Raw genomic sequence first — 18,130 nt, 5'->3', positions numbered from 1 at the left:
AATCCTGTCTGCTTCATTTTCCCCACACTACAGTTCCTTAGGGCATTTTTTTCTTCAATCAGGTAAAACTTTTCTCCTTTCAAATTTTTCCCAACTTTTTTTTCCCCCCAAAACTTAAAGTCACAACTCTTGCTTGAGGGTTATTTTCTCTTTTTTTCCCCCCCTATACATTTCTCAACTTCTGACAGCATTGGCTATTTCAGGTCCGCTCCGTGTCCAGCCCTCGAGGTCTGGCAATATGTCACCATTGGTCTATTCGCCCAAAGAGGCATCCGGGTGAGTCTTTTTTTAAAAAAACTTCAATTAAAACAGGATACTCACAGGGGTCAAAGCAGAGGCTGTGTCATCATAATCCGCCCTAACCTCATCGCCAAATGTAATGATGCACATTCACAGACTCCATGAGAAACACAACGCATTTATTATTATTATTATTTTTTTTTTTAATAAACAGTAGAGGCCAGCAGCCCCAGTCTTCTGCTTCAGATGGGACTCGACCCCCTGGGGTGATTACCCACTCCAGTTCCAATTGGTCCCCCAAGCCAGGTGACTCTCTTCTGCTGTGCTGCCCTTAAAAGGGACAATCACCACTATGTGCAGTCACTTTCATTACCACAGAAAATTGCATTAGTATGACAGAGCTTACATGCACGAATATATTTTCTTCCAATAGTTGTATTTTTGCAGAGTTAGAAGAAATGCTACAGCTGGATTCACAGAAACATTGTGGGCCGATTTCAGGCGAATCATAGAATCTACAGTACAGTAAATCTACAGTAAAGGAGGCCATTCGGCCCATCGAATCTGCACCGGCTCTTGGAAAGAGCACCCTACCCAGGCCCACATCTCCACCCTATCCCAGTAACCCCACCCAACACGAAGGGCAATTTTGGACACTAAGGGCAATTTAGCACAGCCATTCCACCTAACCGGCACATCATTGGACTGTGGGAGGAAACCGGAGCCCCCGGAGGAAACCCAAGCACACATGGGGAGGATGTGCAGACTCCGCACAGACAGTGACCCACGCTGGGAATTGAACCTGGGACCCTGGAGCCGTGAAGCAATTGTGCTAACCACTATGCTACCATGCTGTCGAGACTTGCTAATGCCCCAAGCCTGCCAACAATGCTGTGGCCTGAAACTGGCTACTGCCTCAAGATAACAAACGGATGCCTGCAGTTTGAGTTTGTCAGTCAAATTCAACCCAGGCCTGTACCTCAGTGACAGGAAAAGCAGGCACCCCACTAATTGCCCATTTTGTAAAATCGGCACAACTGTCTCTATCCTTCTGCAACGTGTGCATTATCAAACCACTGAAAATCTGTATTACTTTCGATATATTGCTATTTGTTTATTTTTGAAATGTATTATTTTTGTCAAACTATACTTGTGACAAAGATAGTCGCCACATACACATTATCAAAATTTGAATCACACAACGTATGTGGGCACCAAGAGCTCTCGACAATTGAGGCCTGCAATCAAATTCAACCTGGTTCAGATATATATCTGAAACCATCCTAATGGATCAATAATAGGCTTATTCTATTCTGGCAGTCAGTTTGGTATCTAACTCAATCAAAACAGATAGCAAGAACAGGCCATCGGAAATGGGTGCTTCTGACACAGGTGGCTTGGGCTATTAAAAATGGTTTGTGGGGTTTCCCCAATAACTCCATAGTTGATTGAGGGAGTAGCAGAACCACATAGACCAAGAAAGTTTCAAGCTCACACACCAATCTGTGCTCAGTTCTTAGCCAGAACAGGAGGTACAGCAACTAGCCTTAGCACTCCAGGGATTCAGAAGGAATTTAAAAAATCATCCACAACAGTAATTGAAAGACCCCGCCCTTAAATGATCTTCTCCCTCGCGCTGCTGTGGGCCACATGAATCAACAGGCACTTGGGTCAGGTAACAAAGGGCAACAAGCACCATAGAACTGCCACTCAAGAATCATTGCCTCTGGAGAAAGTGAACTGTATAAAACTACAAACTAGAATTACCCAGAACTCCATTTTTCTAGTACCCAATTGTTTCATGAGCATTTAAAATCTGGTTTTAAGCTGGATAAAATTAGAAGCTTTTAAAAGCTATGTAATTTAATTTTCAGTGAGAACATCCATTAACTAATTTTTAATTCTCAGTTAATAGTTATAATAATTCTGCTAATCAAATATGAAATCAAAACAGGAAATAACTGCATGGCAGTTTTTGTTCTTGCTGCTTTCATCAAATGATAAAATGGCCACATACTGAAAACAGAAAGAATTGTAAACCTGCATGGGCCATTAGTGAAGGAAATGTAACATATAGCAAGGCAGTCTCAATTCAGCAAGATACAATTGCACTTAGTACTGCAGAAGTGAGTGGACAGACACAGAACCCAGTTTCTTTATGCCATTTAGGGCTTTCATTTCAATTACTATCAGACACTCAAGAATATCAGCTCCCACTTTGTTCAGCAATTCACAGGCGGCTGCTAGAGTACCTGTATTAAAGACAAATAACACAGGATTACATTTTGAAAATAAACATCTAAAATTTGCACAAAATCAAGAATTTTTACAAACTTTTCAAAACTTGCTTTGAAATGCAGTTTTAAATCTCAAGCATGTACAGTATTCCTATGATAATAAGTGCGGTTTTTCCACAGAACTTGGTAAATATAATGGCCCAGAATTTGGCAAGGAGGTTGGAGGGAAATGTGCCATTAGCCTTGCAAAGAATGCAACCCAGTGCTGAGATGCCCCATACCAGCAAATTTCTGGGCCCATATTACTGTGGAAATGGAAGACACAAAGCTAATCACGGATCATGTACCTCCAGTTGCAAGTAAATCATCAATAACGATAACTTTCTGATTTGCTTGAACAACATCACTTTGCATCTCGACTTCGGCCTACGAGAGAAAATAAGCTTTTTCAGAAGAATGGTGACATTGACACGAAGATTGCAATATTTCACTTTTTAAAAACCAGGATTATTATACAGGAGGGATTACCTGTCCGTATTCCAAACTATAGCTTACAGACAAGGTTGGCCCTGGCAGCTTTCCTTTCTTTCGAACTGGCACAAAACCAATTCCAAATTTTTGTGCCAGAACTGGGCCAAAGAGGAATCCACGGGCATCTAACCCTGTGAAATTAAGAAGAAAGTTACTGTACCATGGCATTTAGCAGCTTTATTTATTATAAATTTAGATTACCCGATTCATTTTTTCCCCAATTAAGGGGCAATTTAGCGTGGCCAATCCACCTACCCTGCACATTTTTGGGTTGTGGGGGCATACCCACACAAACACTGGGAGAATGTAGAAACTCCACACGGACAGTGACCCAGAGCCGGGATTGAACCTGGGACATCGGTGCTGTCATGCAGCAGTGCTAACCACTATGCCACCTGGCATTTAGTAGCTTGTATCACATACAGTACTGTTTGTCATTGCCCAATAAACCAATACATACAAAAAAATCCTGCAATTTCAATGAGGACAATTTGTCAAAAATTTTTTTTCAAAAAGTACCCAATTAATTTTTCCAATTAAGGGGCAATTTAGTGTGGTCACCTAGCCTGCATGCAAATAAGGAGAATGTGCAAAATCCACACAGTGACCCACAGCCGGGATTGAACCTGGGACCTCGGCGCCGTGAGGCTGCAGGGCTAACCCACTGGACCACCGTGCTGCCCCTCGCATGTAACCTTTTACGAACGATAAAGGACTTCAAACAACACTCCTACATAATTCATTGAAGGTGGGAGGCAATTTGGAAATATAGGTGGCGAACTAAGCTTCAGCTCTTGTATATTTATAAATAATCTTGGATCACCACAAGTAGGCATACACTGCAATAAATAGAGTGTGAAAATCCCCAAGTCGCCACATTCCGACGCCGATACGGGCCCCCGGAGAATGTCCAAATTCTTAACAGCACGTCTTTTGGAAATTGTGGGAGGAAACCCACACAGACACGGGGAGAATGTGCAGACGCCGCACAGTGACCCAAACCAGGAATCGAACCTGGGACCCTGGAGCTGTGAAGCCACAATGCTACCCACTGTGCTACCATTACTGCTCTTACATTGGGTACCAAATCCAAGATTTTCTTGTCATGTTTACTATCCCTTTGTTTTGTCTTTCCCCAAGTTTACATCAGTATAAATAAACAGGTTTTATTTCAACATTTTATTTCGCTTTTCTACTTCTTCCTCTCTCCCACTCCTTACCCGAGGGCAATATAGTTGGGAAATAGTTCCACAGCTAGCAAGGCTAGTGCAGTACTGAGGGAGGTACCAAGTGTAGTGCAGTACTGAGGAAGGTACCAAGGTCACAAGAGTGGACCTGCAGGCATGAAGGTGGTTTGAAGTGTGTCTACTTCAATGCGAGGAGCATCAGGAATAAGGTTGGTGAGCTTGAAGCATGAATTGGTACCTGAGACTACGATGTTGTGGCCATTACCAAGAAGTGGATAGAACAGGGGCAGGAATGGTTGTTGGAGGTTCCGGGGTTTAGATGTTTCAGTAAGATTAGGAAAGGTGGTAAAAGAGGTGGGGGAATAGCATTGTTAATTCTATATGCAGAAAGGCAGGTTGAGGAGGATCTGTCTACTGGGGTAGTGTGGGCTGAAGTTAGAAATAGGAAAGGAGCGGTCACTTGGTTAGGAGTTTTCTATAGGCCTCCAAACAGTAACAGAGATGTGGAGGAAAAGATTGCGATGCAGATTTTGGATAGGTGCGGTAGACACAGGGTAATTGTCATGGGTGACATTAACTTTCCAAATATTGATTGGAGCCACTATAATTCGAATAGTTTGGATGGGGCTGTTTTTATCCAGTGTGTGCAGGAGGGTTTCCTCACACAATATGTGGATAGACCGACAAGAGGCAGGGCCACATTGGATTTGGTACTGGGTAACAAACTGGGCCAAGTGATTTGGTTGTGGGGAACACTTTGCAGCTAGTGACCACAATTCAGTGACTTTCACGATAGCAATGGAGAGGGATAGGTATATCCGGCAGGGCAAGGTTTATAACTTGGGGGGGGGGGGGGGGGGGGGGGGGGGGGGGGGGGGGGTAATTACGATGCGATTAGTCAAGAATTGGGGAGCATAAGATGGAAACAGGAACTGTCAGGGATAGGCACAATTGAGATGTGGAGCTTGTTCAAGGAGCAAATACTGCATGTCCTTGATATGTATGTCCCGGTCAGGCAGGGAGGAAATGGTTGAGTGAGGGAACCATGGTTTACAAAAGAGGTTGAATGTCTTGTCAAGAGGAAGAGCTGTAACAGCCTCCCCGAACAGGTGCCGGAATATGGCGACTAGGGGCTTTTCACAGTAACTTCATTTGAAGCCTACTTGTGACAATAAGCGATTTTCATTTCATTTCATTTCAGAAGGGGGCTTATGTAAGGATGAGAAAACAAGGTTCAGTTAGGGCACTTGAGGGGTACAAGATAGCTAGGAAGGAGCTCAAGAAAGGGCTTAGGAGAGCTAGGAGGGGGCATTAGAAGTCCTTGGCAGGTAGGATAAAGGAAAACCCCAAGGCTTTTTACACTTATGTGAGGAGTAAAAGAATGACCAAGATTAAGTTAGGGCCGGTCAAGGACAGTAGTGGGAACGTGTGCATGGAGTCTGAAGATATAGGAGAGGCCCTAAATGAATACCTTTCTTCAGTGTTCACAAAAGGGGAGGGGCCATGTTGTTGAGGAGGATAGTGCAATACAGGCTGGAGGAGGTAGATATTCGGAAGGAAGATGTGTTAGAAATTTTGAGAAATCGGAGGATAGATATGTCCCCTGGGCCTAATGGGATATATCCTAAGATTCTTTGGGAGGCGAGTGAAGAGATTGCAGAGCCTTTGACTTTGATCTTTATGTCTTCAATGTCTACAGGAATAGTGCCAGAAGACTGGAGAGAGGCGAATGTTGTCCCCTTGTTCAAGAAAAGGAATAGGTATAACCCCAGGAATTATAGGCCGGTTAGTCTCACTTCGATCATAGGTAAATTATTGGAAAGGGTCCGGAGGGATAGGATTTATGATCATTTGGAAAGATATAGCTTAATCCAGGATAGTCAGCACAGATATGTGAGGGGTAAGTCTTGCCTCATAAGTTTGATTGTATTCTTTGAGGAAGTAACTAAGTACATAGATGAAGGTAGAGCAGTTGATGTCGTATACATGGATTTTAGTAAGGTGTTTGAGAAGGTGCCCCATGGTCGGCTCATGCAGAAAGTAAGGAGGCATGGCATAGAGGGAAATTTGCCGATTGGACCAGTAACTGGCTATCACATAGAAGACAGAGGGTGGTGGTAGATGGTAAATTTTCATCCTGGAGCCCAGTCACCAGCGGTGTACCACAGGGTCCTCTGCTATTTGTGATTTTTATCAATGACTTGGATAATGGAGTTGAAGGTTGGGTTAGTAAATTTGCTGATGACACCAAGATTGGTGGAGTAGTGGATAATGTGGAGGGCTGTTGTAGGCTGCAAAGCGACATTGATAGGATGCAGAGCTGGGCTGAAAAGTGGCAGATGGAGTTTAACCCTGATAATTGAGGGGATTCATTTTGGTAGGACAAATTTGAATGCGGATTACAGGGTTAACGGCAGGGTTCTGAAGAATGTGGAGGAGCAGAGAGATCTCTGAAATTTGCCACCCAAGTGGATAGAGCCGTGAAGAAAGCCTATAGTGTGTTAGCATTTATTAACAGGGGGATTGAGTTCAAGAGCCGTGAGGTTATGCTGCAACTTTACAAGACCTTGGTTAGACTACATTTGGAGTATTGTGTGCAGTTCTGGTCACCTCATTATAGGAAGGATGTGGAAGCATTGGAAAGGGTGCAAAGGATTTACCAGGATGCTGCCTTGATTGGAGGGTAGGTCTGATGAGGAAAGGTTGAGGGAGCTAGGGCTTTTCTCATTGAAGCAAAAGAGGAGAGGTGACTTAATTGAGGTGTATAAGATGATGAGAGGAATAGATAGAATGGACGTTCAGCGACACGGTTTCCTCGGGTGGATGTAGCTGTTACAAGGGGGCATAACTACAAGGTTCATGGTGGAAGATATAGCAGGGATGTCAGAGGTAGGTTCTTTATTCAGAGAGTGGTTGGGGCGTGGAACGCACTCCCAGCTATGGTAGTGGAGTTGGACACTTTAGAAACTTTCAAGTGGTTATTGGATAGGCATATGGAGTGCACTAGAATGATTGGGAGTAGGTTGATTTGATCTTAGTTTCAGACTAGTTCAGCACAACATCGTGGGCCAAAGGGCCTGTATGTACTGTGCTGTACAGTTCCATGTTCTATAAGGCTCCATTACCTCACTGGTGATTTCATCCACTAGGTGAACCTGTCTCAGCACTGCCTATTAAAGAGTCTAATGACACTCATTACCTAGACTATGAGATGGGCATGGAGCTGGTATGAGAAGACAGTCATCTTTGTGCTTTGCTCTTGGAAGGCTCTCCCAAACTCCTCGGCCTCTAAAACAGTTCCAATTTAAAGCAACTCCCTGACAGACTTACCAACAATTAAATCAATCTGGGGAAATTTATTTTTCAGATGATCTTCAAATAGGTCAATAACTGCACTGAAGGCTTTGGGGTCATACAAAAGAGGGAAGATGTCTCTGAAAGAGAGAGAGAGGAGTGCAAAATTATTATATAAAATGTATTTACATGTAAAAACACTGGCAATTTTTGTGTCCCTCGGAGTGGTTAGAGGAATTGGCAGCTTTGGAGACATTTCAGTAACTTTAAATCTCAGGAGTAATGTAATATCATAATGGGTTAAAGGAAAACCAACGCTTACAAATTACTGACAGCAAGCAGCTACTGTTCTTCTATTTTCTACACAACATTAAAGTTGCTGAATACGAGTAATCGGAGAGAAACTTAATTTTTAAATTATTTTATCTACACTTTAAAGCACATTTATTCCATTAACTAACCAAAAATCACCAAACTAGCTATTGCCTGGAACAACTATGGGATTTATATTGGATTCCAATTTATGGAAGGGATGTAAACATTGATCTCCCAAAGGTGTTAACCTTGAGACACCGTTTTCTCTCTCACTTATAGAAAAGATACAGACGAGCATTTCCAAGATAATACCAATCCCAAAGTCTTTAGTTATAAAATGGGCGTGATTCTCTGGCCGCGTTACGCTCGAACGAGAGCACAACCCTGGGAGAGCCGGCAGCCTCCGTGTCTTGCGGGATTCACCCAAGTCCCGAGAGGCATTGGAATTGGAACTCCGCTCAAAAGGGGCAGGACCAAATGGCGTTCGTGGAAGTTGGTCTTAAACCTACTTACCCGAGATACTCTAGCCTCCCACAATTCTCTGGCCTCCCCAGGGAGACTGTAGCCGGGTGCCAATCAGTGATAGTCCACAAGAACGTGGACCAGGTGGAACGGCACTGTGTGGGGGGGGGGGGGGGGGGGGGGGGGGTGTCTTCCAGACAATCGGAGACCCCTGGATGGTCAGGATGGCCTCCTGGAACGTGGGCATATTGGCATTGCCCAGGTGGCACTGGCAAGGTGCCCCTGCCAAGCTGGCAGGACACTGCCTGGGTACCAGGGTAAGGGTGCCCAGTTGACACAGCCAAGCGTTGAAGGGGTGGGGGGTGATGGTTAGGGGTCCTGGAAGGGAGCTTGGGCAAGCCCACAGGGACCCCATAGCAGGGTGTCCCGCACCTGGGGAAGTGTGGGGTAGTGCCCATGTTTGTAGGGGGACCATCAAGCTCACTTGGAGATCGGGGCACACTTTCAAAATGGCAGCCCGATCTAAGAGTTCAGCTCCCCCATGCGTAATTTTTTTTAAAAATGTGGGCTAAACTGGTGAGAAACTCCCGAGGGCCCAAAAAAGTGACTACATGTCATTGGATAGCAGTGGGGAACTCACCAGCAGAGTCGGCGGGAAACTCTCCTGGGTAAATTTCACCGTGGTTATAACATTTATTGGGCTCGCAACTCTGGAGGGGTGTGATTTTTTTTTAATCGTCATTATTAAATTGTGCCACTGTATAAAATTACCAAATTGGAATCAATACATTTTTGTCTTTTAAAAAGGTCAGGGAAAAGTTAATCACAACACCTGCACCAGACTAGTGTACAACACAACAGGTTTATCTGTACCTTGCACAGGGAGCGCTACGTCTACACTCCCAATCCACAGAATTACTAGAAGCTTGTCTTCCACGAGGGTAATAAACAAATTAAAAACAATTAAAGAAGCTGGACATAGTGGTAGTCAATTAAGTCAGCAATTAGAGTGCCTAAATCTATCAACTAAAGAACAAAGGGGGAGGCTAGAAGTTTAAAAAAAGAATATGAACAACAAATACCTGATCAGAAGTGGAAGCAGAAGGCAAGTTGGATTAAGATGGAAACATTTAAAAGAAAAAGGGTTTTAAAAAATTGAAATGTTATGGGCAGCACAGTGGCAAGCACTGCAGCCTCACGGCACCGAGGTCCCAGGTTCAATCCGGGCCCTGAATCACTGTCCGTGTGGAGTTTGCACATTTCCCCCCGTTTGCGTGGGTTTCGCCCCCACAACCCAAAGATGTGCAGGGCAGATGATTTGTCCACGCTAAATTGCCCCTAATTAGAAAAAATGAATTGGGTACTCTAATTTAATTTTTTTTTTTTAATTGAAGTGTCAAAGAATCTGCAGTTACTGACCACAAGTCATTTACCACACTGTAACATTTCATTGTTCTACTCCTCTCATATAGTAACTGCAATCTACTCAACTGATTTAGTTTAGTTAACCCTATTTTGCACAATCACCATCACCTCCAGCCCACACCACTTCATTCATTCCACCTCCATCTGTAACCTTCCTTTCAAATTTCTATCAATGCCACTTTGAAACTAGTTAGTAGATTGTTTGCGACAGAATCCCAAGCAGTCCCGTACCATGATTCAAAGATGAACATTTATTGGCAAAATCTGCAGACTCAAGTCCACCCTGCTACTTTGTTGGGAAAAAAAGAACAGAATCCAGATAGAAGTTAAATAGCAAATAACAGTTTAAGTATTTTCCATGGTTTTATTTACACTGTTTCAACTTGGGTTTGATTTTAGTTCATTGAAACTTCAGTAAGGCGACAAGACAATCTCCAAAGTATTTTATAAATCTCTAATCTGACAGAAACTAAGAGCAATTGAATTCCACTTAAGGGTATGCTGTTAAAACAGCTTCAGAACACAATCTGCACTCAGTTCCTGATGCTTGTCATTTTAAAACCGGGACGTAGGAACAGGAGCTGGTCAATTAGCCCAGAGTCTGTTCTGCCATTAACTGAGCACTCTTTTTTTTTTAAATAAGGTTGGACGAGGCACCAGCCAGAGACATGAAGGTCCTATGGGATTCTTTCAAGCCAGAATTGAACCAGTGACCCAAGGATGTCAGCTTTAATCATCTACAGTCCTCTGCTCTACCAGCTGAGCTATTGAAGGATAGGCCAAATTAAGATGACATAACATGGCAATTCCCACCCAGCAGTCAACCTGCCAGTGCACTTTAAAACCAGATTGGTCTCTCAGGTCACTGAAAGAACTAGTTAATTGAGATAGTTAGATCATAGGGATCTCTTGTGTGTAATCATGCTGTCTGGATACTGTGGAGAGTTTGTATCTTCCAGACAGCAGTGATGGACAAACAAAACAAAAAAATTCTAAATATTTTAGTAAAAAGGAGCTTGCAAGGGGACCAGAGTAAAATGGAGGCCGCAGTAGCCGAGATAAAATGGTGAAATCCTCACCAACCCCATCTAAAATTATTTTGAAATTGAACACAGCAGCAAAACACTGAACTTAGACTGTGACTTTGACTTCCAAAGCCAGATATTTGAAGCTACATCTTTATATTAGAGTGGATTTCTAAAATGTCAAAATGCTCATTACATAATGTGACTGCACTTTATAAAGTATAATAACTGCGAAGTATCCCAAGTGTTATTGTCCATCAGTTATTTGTTAACTGTATTGAGGGGGTGGGTATTAATTTGGATTCACCCGTGCAGATTTAATGATGGATTGTTGGTAGAGGTGCATGATTTGTAACGTATGCTGAAGTGTTGAAAGATCATCCTCTAGGTTCTATCCTTCACTGCCTGTATAAATTTTAACAAGGGTAAGGTTCTCATCAATACTGACCAAATTTTATTGGCAGTCATTTATTCATTACAGGTGCCTTTTTTCTTAATGCATGGAAACAATTTCTTACATGACAACTGACAAAAGACTTGGAAAGTTTAGAGATGCAAGATAGTCACAAACAGACTAATTATCCAGAAAGGCATAAAAAAATAAAGAACACCAGATGGAAATAATCTGCCAATATAAACAAAATTAGATAGGTGAGCAAGCAAGGTCAAAGAGTCATGCATACAAGTTATATATGGGAACAACAGCTGGAGATTGGGCTTGTTGTGAATGATGCGAATAGCATCATAACTGTGTGGAGCTGGAACAATAAACTAGCTATGCCATTGCATCATTCTCATACATGCATATGGGGAGGCAGTGGCTTAGTGGTATTGTCAGGACACTGCATACAGGAGTTGCAACGTATTGAAGAGTTGAAGTTGTACAAGACATCATTAAGGCCACACTTGGAATATGGTGTACAATTCTGGTCTCCCTAGTATAGAAAGAATATCAAACTAGAAAGAGTGCAGAAAATAATTACTAGAATGCTATCGGCACTTGATGGTTTTGAGTTATAAGGAGAGGCTGGGACTTTTTTCCCTGGAGCATAGGAGGCTTAGGGGTGATCTTATAGAGGTCTCTTGTACAAGGTCAAGATAATGAGGGGCATAGATAAGATAGATAGTCAATGCATTTTCCCAAAGGTAGGGGAATCTAGGGCACAGGTTTTAAGAGGGCGAGCTACAAAAGGGTCCAGAGGGGCAATTGTTTCCACACAAGAGTGGCGAGTGTCTGGAACGAGCTGCCAGAGGCAGTAATAGAGGCTGGTACAATTTTGTCTTTTAAAAAGCATTTAGACAGTTATATGGGAAAGCTGGGTATGGAGGGTTATGGGCCAAATGCAGGCAATTGGGACTAGCTGTGGTAAAAACTGGGTGGCATGGACAAATTGGGCCGTAGGGCCTGTTTTCATACTGTAAACCTCTATGACTCCAAGTGGTGTGGTGACACTGCTTCATGACATGAGCACATACTATCCCTTCCCTAAAAGATGGGTTTAGTGACAAATCAGTGATAGATTACTTAGCTTCCAGTTACAAATTTTATTAATTGAATGTGGTATCACAAATACCACCCAGTTGCCAAATGGATTAGAACCCATGTTCCCACAGCATTAGTCTGGGCCTCTGATTACTATACCAGTGACATTACCAGTGAATCCCCTAGAGGAAATACAGGATGGATGGAATTGAGGAGTAAAAGGTGTTCAACTAATTGGAGTCTGGTTTTTTGATGAGCTAACAGAGGGTGGATGAAGACAGTGCAGCGACGTTGCATGTATAGATGACTTGTTTGATAGGATATGGCGCAGGCTTGGGAGGGCCGAAAGGCCTGTTCATGTGCTGTATTGTTCTAGTATTACAAATCAGGCTTATTAGCAGAATGGAAACCCAGGGATTAATAGAACAACAGATTAGCTAATTGTATAAAAAACTGTGATGAATTACTTTTGTGCACAGGAGTGAGGTACACAATGGAGTTACCCAGGGTTCAGTTCTAGGACCACTATTATTTTTGCTATACATTAATGACATGGGCTTGAGAGGTACACAGTAACATTTTGAAACTTGGAAGCATAGTAAATGGGGAGGAAGTTAGCAATATATATCTCAATACAGCAAACTGACTCATGGATAATGAAACAAATATGAAATCAACACAAAAGGTTATATATTTTAGTAGGAAGAATGAGAGCTAGTTGGTACAAGAAAAGAAAGACCCAAGGGTGCTCGTGTCTTTGAAGGTGGAAGATCAGATTAACAAAACAGTTAATAAAGCACATGGGATTTACAAATACAGAGTACAGAAGTCAGGACATCACACTAAAATGTATATATAAACACAAGACTGGTTTGATCTCAGACGGAGAATAGTGCCCCATTCTGGCAGACACTCTGAAGGCTTCGGAGACGTGCAGATCAAATGAGATTTACAAGAATGGTCTCAGGGCTGAGGAGTTATAGAAATATGTGCAGAGACAGGAGAAGCTGGTGCTGTTCTTGTGGTAGGAGAGAAGGCCATGAGGAGATTTACAAATTACTGTCATGATATTCAAACATAACACAACAATGATAGACAGAGCAACAGACCAATTAGCACACATAACACGACAGCCAATCACAGACAAAGCATAAAACAAGAAACATGACACTTCCTGGGCAGTCCATCTGGAGACGGCACAGGGCCAGGACCTCAAAGCAAGACACTCACACAGTCACAACGTGCGGAGTACCAAGTTTGACGTATAAATAGTTAAATGGAATAAAACTGTGTTGTACCAATCGCAACCGTGTTGGTTTGTCTGTACCTCAGAGCACCAAACACATCATGGTACCAGAAGTGAATCGATACCTATCAGCAAATCTGCCATCCTGAGCCATGGACACCCTCAACAAACCGCAGCCGTTGCAAGTCGCTGGGAACCTGGGCATAAATTAGACGCTCTTCAAGCAGCGCTTTGAACTCTTCATGCAGGCCAATGAAAAACAGGGCGCCTCGGACGAAACGAAGATTGCCATGCTCCTCACTCCGCAGGTCAGCACGCCATCCATGTATACAACTCCTTGGTGTTCGCGGAAGGAGAGAACAAAGCTAAGTATGACACGGTCCTCCTCAAGCTCGACAAGCACTTCAACGTTGAGGTCAACGAGAGCTTTGAGAGGTATGTCTTTCAGCAGCGCCTGCAAGGTAAGGATGAGCTCTTTCAGTTCTTCCTGACGCACCTCCACATACTCGCGCAGTCCTGCGGTTACGATACCACCTCAGAGTCCATGATCCGGGACCAGATCGTTTTTGGGGTTGCCTCGGGCAGCCTACGCCAGCAGCTTCTAAAAATAAAAGGCCTGACCTTAGCATCTGCAGTTGAAGCCTGTGTCCTGCATGAGAATGCGACTATCCGCTATGCCCAATTTCAGGCGACCGAATCGACACGGAGGGGGTCCCACGCGACCGAATCGGCAAGCCAGGCCACCCACGAGGCCGAACGTGTCCAGGCATTTGAGTTTCTCCCGGCCCGCACAAGGGCAGCTGCTTCGCGCGCTTTTCAAGGCCTCCCACGTTTGTGCGCGCCAAAACCTACGGCAACACTGAGGGACGTGCTGCGCAGGCACGCCCGATGCAAGACTGAACTGCGCACGCGCAGTGGCGTAACGCACGCGATGACGTCACGACGTGCGGCAACTGTGGAGCTGCACATTTAAAAGGGCAATGTCCTGCAAAAACCCAACAATGCCTACGCTGTGGCAAGATGGGCCACTACGCTGCCTACTGTCGAATGGCTCAACCTGTTGATCTTCCACATCTCCGACAACCTCGCAGGAACGTGTGGACCATTCAGCCTCCACATCACGACATCCAAACCGATGACACAGATGACCAAGCCGCCTTCCGGGTTGCGGTCATTGATGGGAACCGGGTCAACACCATCAATCCGGGCGATGAATGGTGTGCCACCCTGAAGGTCAATCCGAATTCGCCGCCCACCTACTAGACTGGACTTATGAGACTGTTCACACATTGAACTCTTGCAACCACTGTTTTATAACATGTCTCTGTTTTCTCGTTACAGGCATTCGTTTGATCGTTCCAAATTTCCACGTTGTTTTTCTTTTTGTTATGGTACAACCTCGTTAGCATGTCACACCTGACATCACCCCCTTGTGTATAGTTAAGCCCCATGTACATGATGTAAGTATTACACACACATGCGCATTTAGCTGCACTCAGGCCACATTTATAACCACGTAGGCACAATCTTGTAAAAAAAAAGGGGGGGATGTCATGATATTCAAACATACATAATGATAGACAGAGCAACGGACCAATTAGCACACATAACACAACAATCAATCACAGACAAGAGCAGACAAAGCATAAAACAAGAAACATGACACTTCCTGGGCAGTCCATCTGGAGACGGCACAGGGCCAGGACCTCAAAGCAAGACACTCACAGTCACAATGTGCTGAGTACCAAGTTTGATGTATAAATAGTTAAATGGAGTAAAACTGCGTTGTACCAATCGCAACAGTGTTGGTTCATCTGTACCTCAGAGCACCCAACACACCAGTTACAACAGCAGAAGGGTCAATGACACTTCATTTCAAAATCACTACCAAACAAACCAAGGACATCAGAAGGGTCAATGAAAGAGGATATAGGTTTGAGGTGAACCAAAGAACCAAACACAGCATAAGGAAAAACATTTGTTAGGATTTGGAATGCATTGCCTGTTGGGACAGTAGCTACATTTTCAATTGTAGTCTTCAAAAGAAAAAAGTGTAAATACTTGGAAGGCAAAAAATTGCAGGGAACAGGATTGGATGACACAAGACCTGGTGCAGATTGACAGACCAAAAAGAGTCTCCTGCAGTGCACTACTATTTAAATGAAATTAGCAACAACAACAGTGAACATCCAGCAATTTTATTTTTAACTCGGGTAATGAAGTTGTCCTTGAATTCCCTATTGGATTGATTCGTGACTGTCATGTTTGTAGCTTTTGTTTAGATCTCCCGAGAAAGTGGAAACATCTTCTCCACACCCACTTTGCAAAACCCTACACTGCAGCTGGCCAATTTACTGACATCACATTTCTCAGTCTCAGATACACTCAATTGTCTGGGCAGAGATAAGAGGTACATTTGGAAGGAAGTCAGTCTGGTTTTCCTCTTAACCTGTCCCCTAGAGTCGATCATTTCCACAATTGTGTAATCAGGAGCTAGGAAATTACACTTCCAAGTTTTTGCACAACAGATCCCCACCATTACTTGACCAATTGCCCATACCGCAGGAGCTGATCAATGCTGGACCAATTGCCCATGCTGCAGGAGCCGGATCAATGCAGATCAAAAAGAACTTAAAGCCCTTTAGCAGTGGTTACTTTTGCAGTACCTCAAAGGGTCCGACCGCCAGGCCACATGTACCGTTAGAAAGGAGAGTGGTGGGGAGAAGACCGGGGAAACTCACCGGAACAGGATGCCCTGGATGGGGAAGTCAGGATAACACTTGATGCTGTTGCGCACCAGTTGTAGCTTCTCTTCCAGCGATTGCGACTCGGAACACATTTCCACACGGTTTCTTACACAGTCTGAGAACCAGTCCACACACACGCACCCAGCTCCCCTTCCGGACACCGGCTTTTATTCATGCAGAGAGCGGAACAGGCCACCCCTAAACTGGGGGCGAGGCGTATATGGACAGTCCGCCCCAGCGACCACGATTGGTGGCCCAAACTAATGGGCGGTGCGGCGGATCAGGCTCTTTGCATCTCTTAAAGGGGAGGTGCACACATGGCATTGTGTGGGATTACAGTAGAAACTGCATTGATTATTGACAGGGTCACATTTTTGATTCAACTCGTTTAACTTTTGGATGTTTGAACATTTATATTTCACAATTAATTGTTATTCGTGCTGCATGGACAATCCTTCGCTGTAAATTCTGTTTTTATTTCACAAGGTTAACCAGTGCATGGTCATGAGCTGCAAACAAACAAATGGTTTAGCAATGGAGCTCGGAATTTCTCTGAACCTGTCAATAATTTAAAGATTAAGAGAAAAAGCTGTTGTTGAAAGTAAGTTAAAATGTTAAATGTTGGGGCGGCACGGTAGCACAGTGGGTAGCACTATTGCTTCACAGCTCCAGGGTCCCAGGTTCGATTCCCGGCTTGGGTCACTGCGGAGTCTGCACGTTCTCCCCATGTCTGCGTGGGTTTCCTCCTGGTGCTCCGGTTTCCTCCCACAAGTCCTAAAAGCCCTGCTGTTAGGTGAATTGGCCATTCTGAATTCTCCCTCTGTATACCCAACAGGTGTCGGAATGTGGCGATTAGGGGATTTTCACAGTAACTTCCTTGCAGTGTTAATGTAAGCATACTTGTGACAATAAAGATTATTATTATTCATAACCACAGAAATTTACAATGCAAAAGGTGGTCTTTCAGCTTCTTGTGTATGGCTTTTTGTTCGGATAATGAAAACCAATATGACTCCTATCACTGATCGGCTTACTAAAGATTGGGCCTCTGAAGTTTTGCTGATGTATTTATCTTTCAATTCTCATGCAACTGGCTGCCTGTTTATTTCTGATGAAATCTTGGATTGGATCACTGTGCGGAGTTTGCACATTCTGCCTGTGTCTGCGTGGGTTTCCTCTGGGAGCTCCGGTTTCCTCCCACAGTCCAAAGATGTGCAGGTTAGGTGGATTGGCCATGATAAATTGCCCTTAGCGTCCAAAAAGGTTAGGTGGGATTGCTGGGTTACGGGGATGGGGTGGAGACGTGGGCTTAAGTGGGGTGCTCTTTCGAAGGGCCGGTGCAGACTCAATGGGCTGAATGGCCTCCTTCTGCACTGTAAATTCTATGATTCTATGCTATGATCCTGAACACAGTGAAAAAGGTGACGAGGCGAATGAAAATATCTTTCACTCTCATTGTTCAGATAAATATTGAGTTAGTTCAACGCATGAGCACCACAAAAAGGTATTTCTTCTGTTACAGTTAAACTGCATTTCCAAAATCGAGACTGGTACCTTCTTCAATACACCTCTCCCTTTTAAGATGCTCCTTAAATCAGCTTTGACTCATTTTTTGGTTATTTTCCTTAGCATTTCCTTCTGTTGCTTGGTATAGGATTTTGTTTAAATATGCTCCTGTGAAATGTATTTTACTGTTGCTATGTAAATGCAAGTTGTTGGTGTTGTACTTGTTGGGATGCACAGAAAAGCTGCATTGACCCAAAATGCTGTGAAAAGTTCTATGACTAAGTGCTTGGACGTGTAAGCAGAATTCTGGCTCAGTGGAACATTGGGCAGCATGGTAGCATAGTGGTTAGCACTATGGATTCACAGCGCCAGGTCCCAGGTTCGAATCCCGCTTGGGTCACTGTCTGTGCAGTGTCTGCACATTCTCCCTGT

The 18,130-nt window shown here is 43.8% G+C and overlaps 1 protein-coding gene across 1 annotated transcript; it reads right to left on the bottom strand.

Moving 5' to 3' along the window:
- Positions 1-402: 402 nt before the first annotated feature.
- Positions 403-16,402, bottom strand: aprt (adenine phosphoribosyltransferase). The gene is made up of 5 exons (XM_072518001.1): positions 16,187-16,402; positions 7,526-7,629; positions 3,006-3,139; positions 2,825-2,903; positions 403-2,492 (listed from the first exon to the last, which is right to left on the bottom strand). The coding sequence occupies exons 1-5, from the start codon at positions 16,282-16,284 to the stop codon at positions 2,353-2,355; spliced, it is 555 nt and encodes a 184-aa protein (XP_072374102.1). The 5' UTR covers positions 16,285-16,402; the 3' UTR covers positions 403-2,352.
- Positions 16,403-18,130: the final 1,728 nt, after the last annotated feature.

This window comes from Scyliorhinus torazame, chromosome 10 (assembly GCF_047496885.1).
Source record: "Scyliorhinus torazame isolate Kashiwa2021f chromosome 10, sScyTor2.1, whole genome shotgun sequence".
Taxonomy (NCBI): domain Eukaryota; kingdom Metazoa; phylum Chordata; class Chondrichthyes; order Carcharhiniformes; family Scyliorhinidae; genus Scyliorhinus; species Scyliorhinus torazame.
The sequence above is the reverse complement of the archived record's forward strand: the minus strand, read 5'-3'. Positions and strand labels throughout refer to the sequence as shown.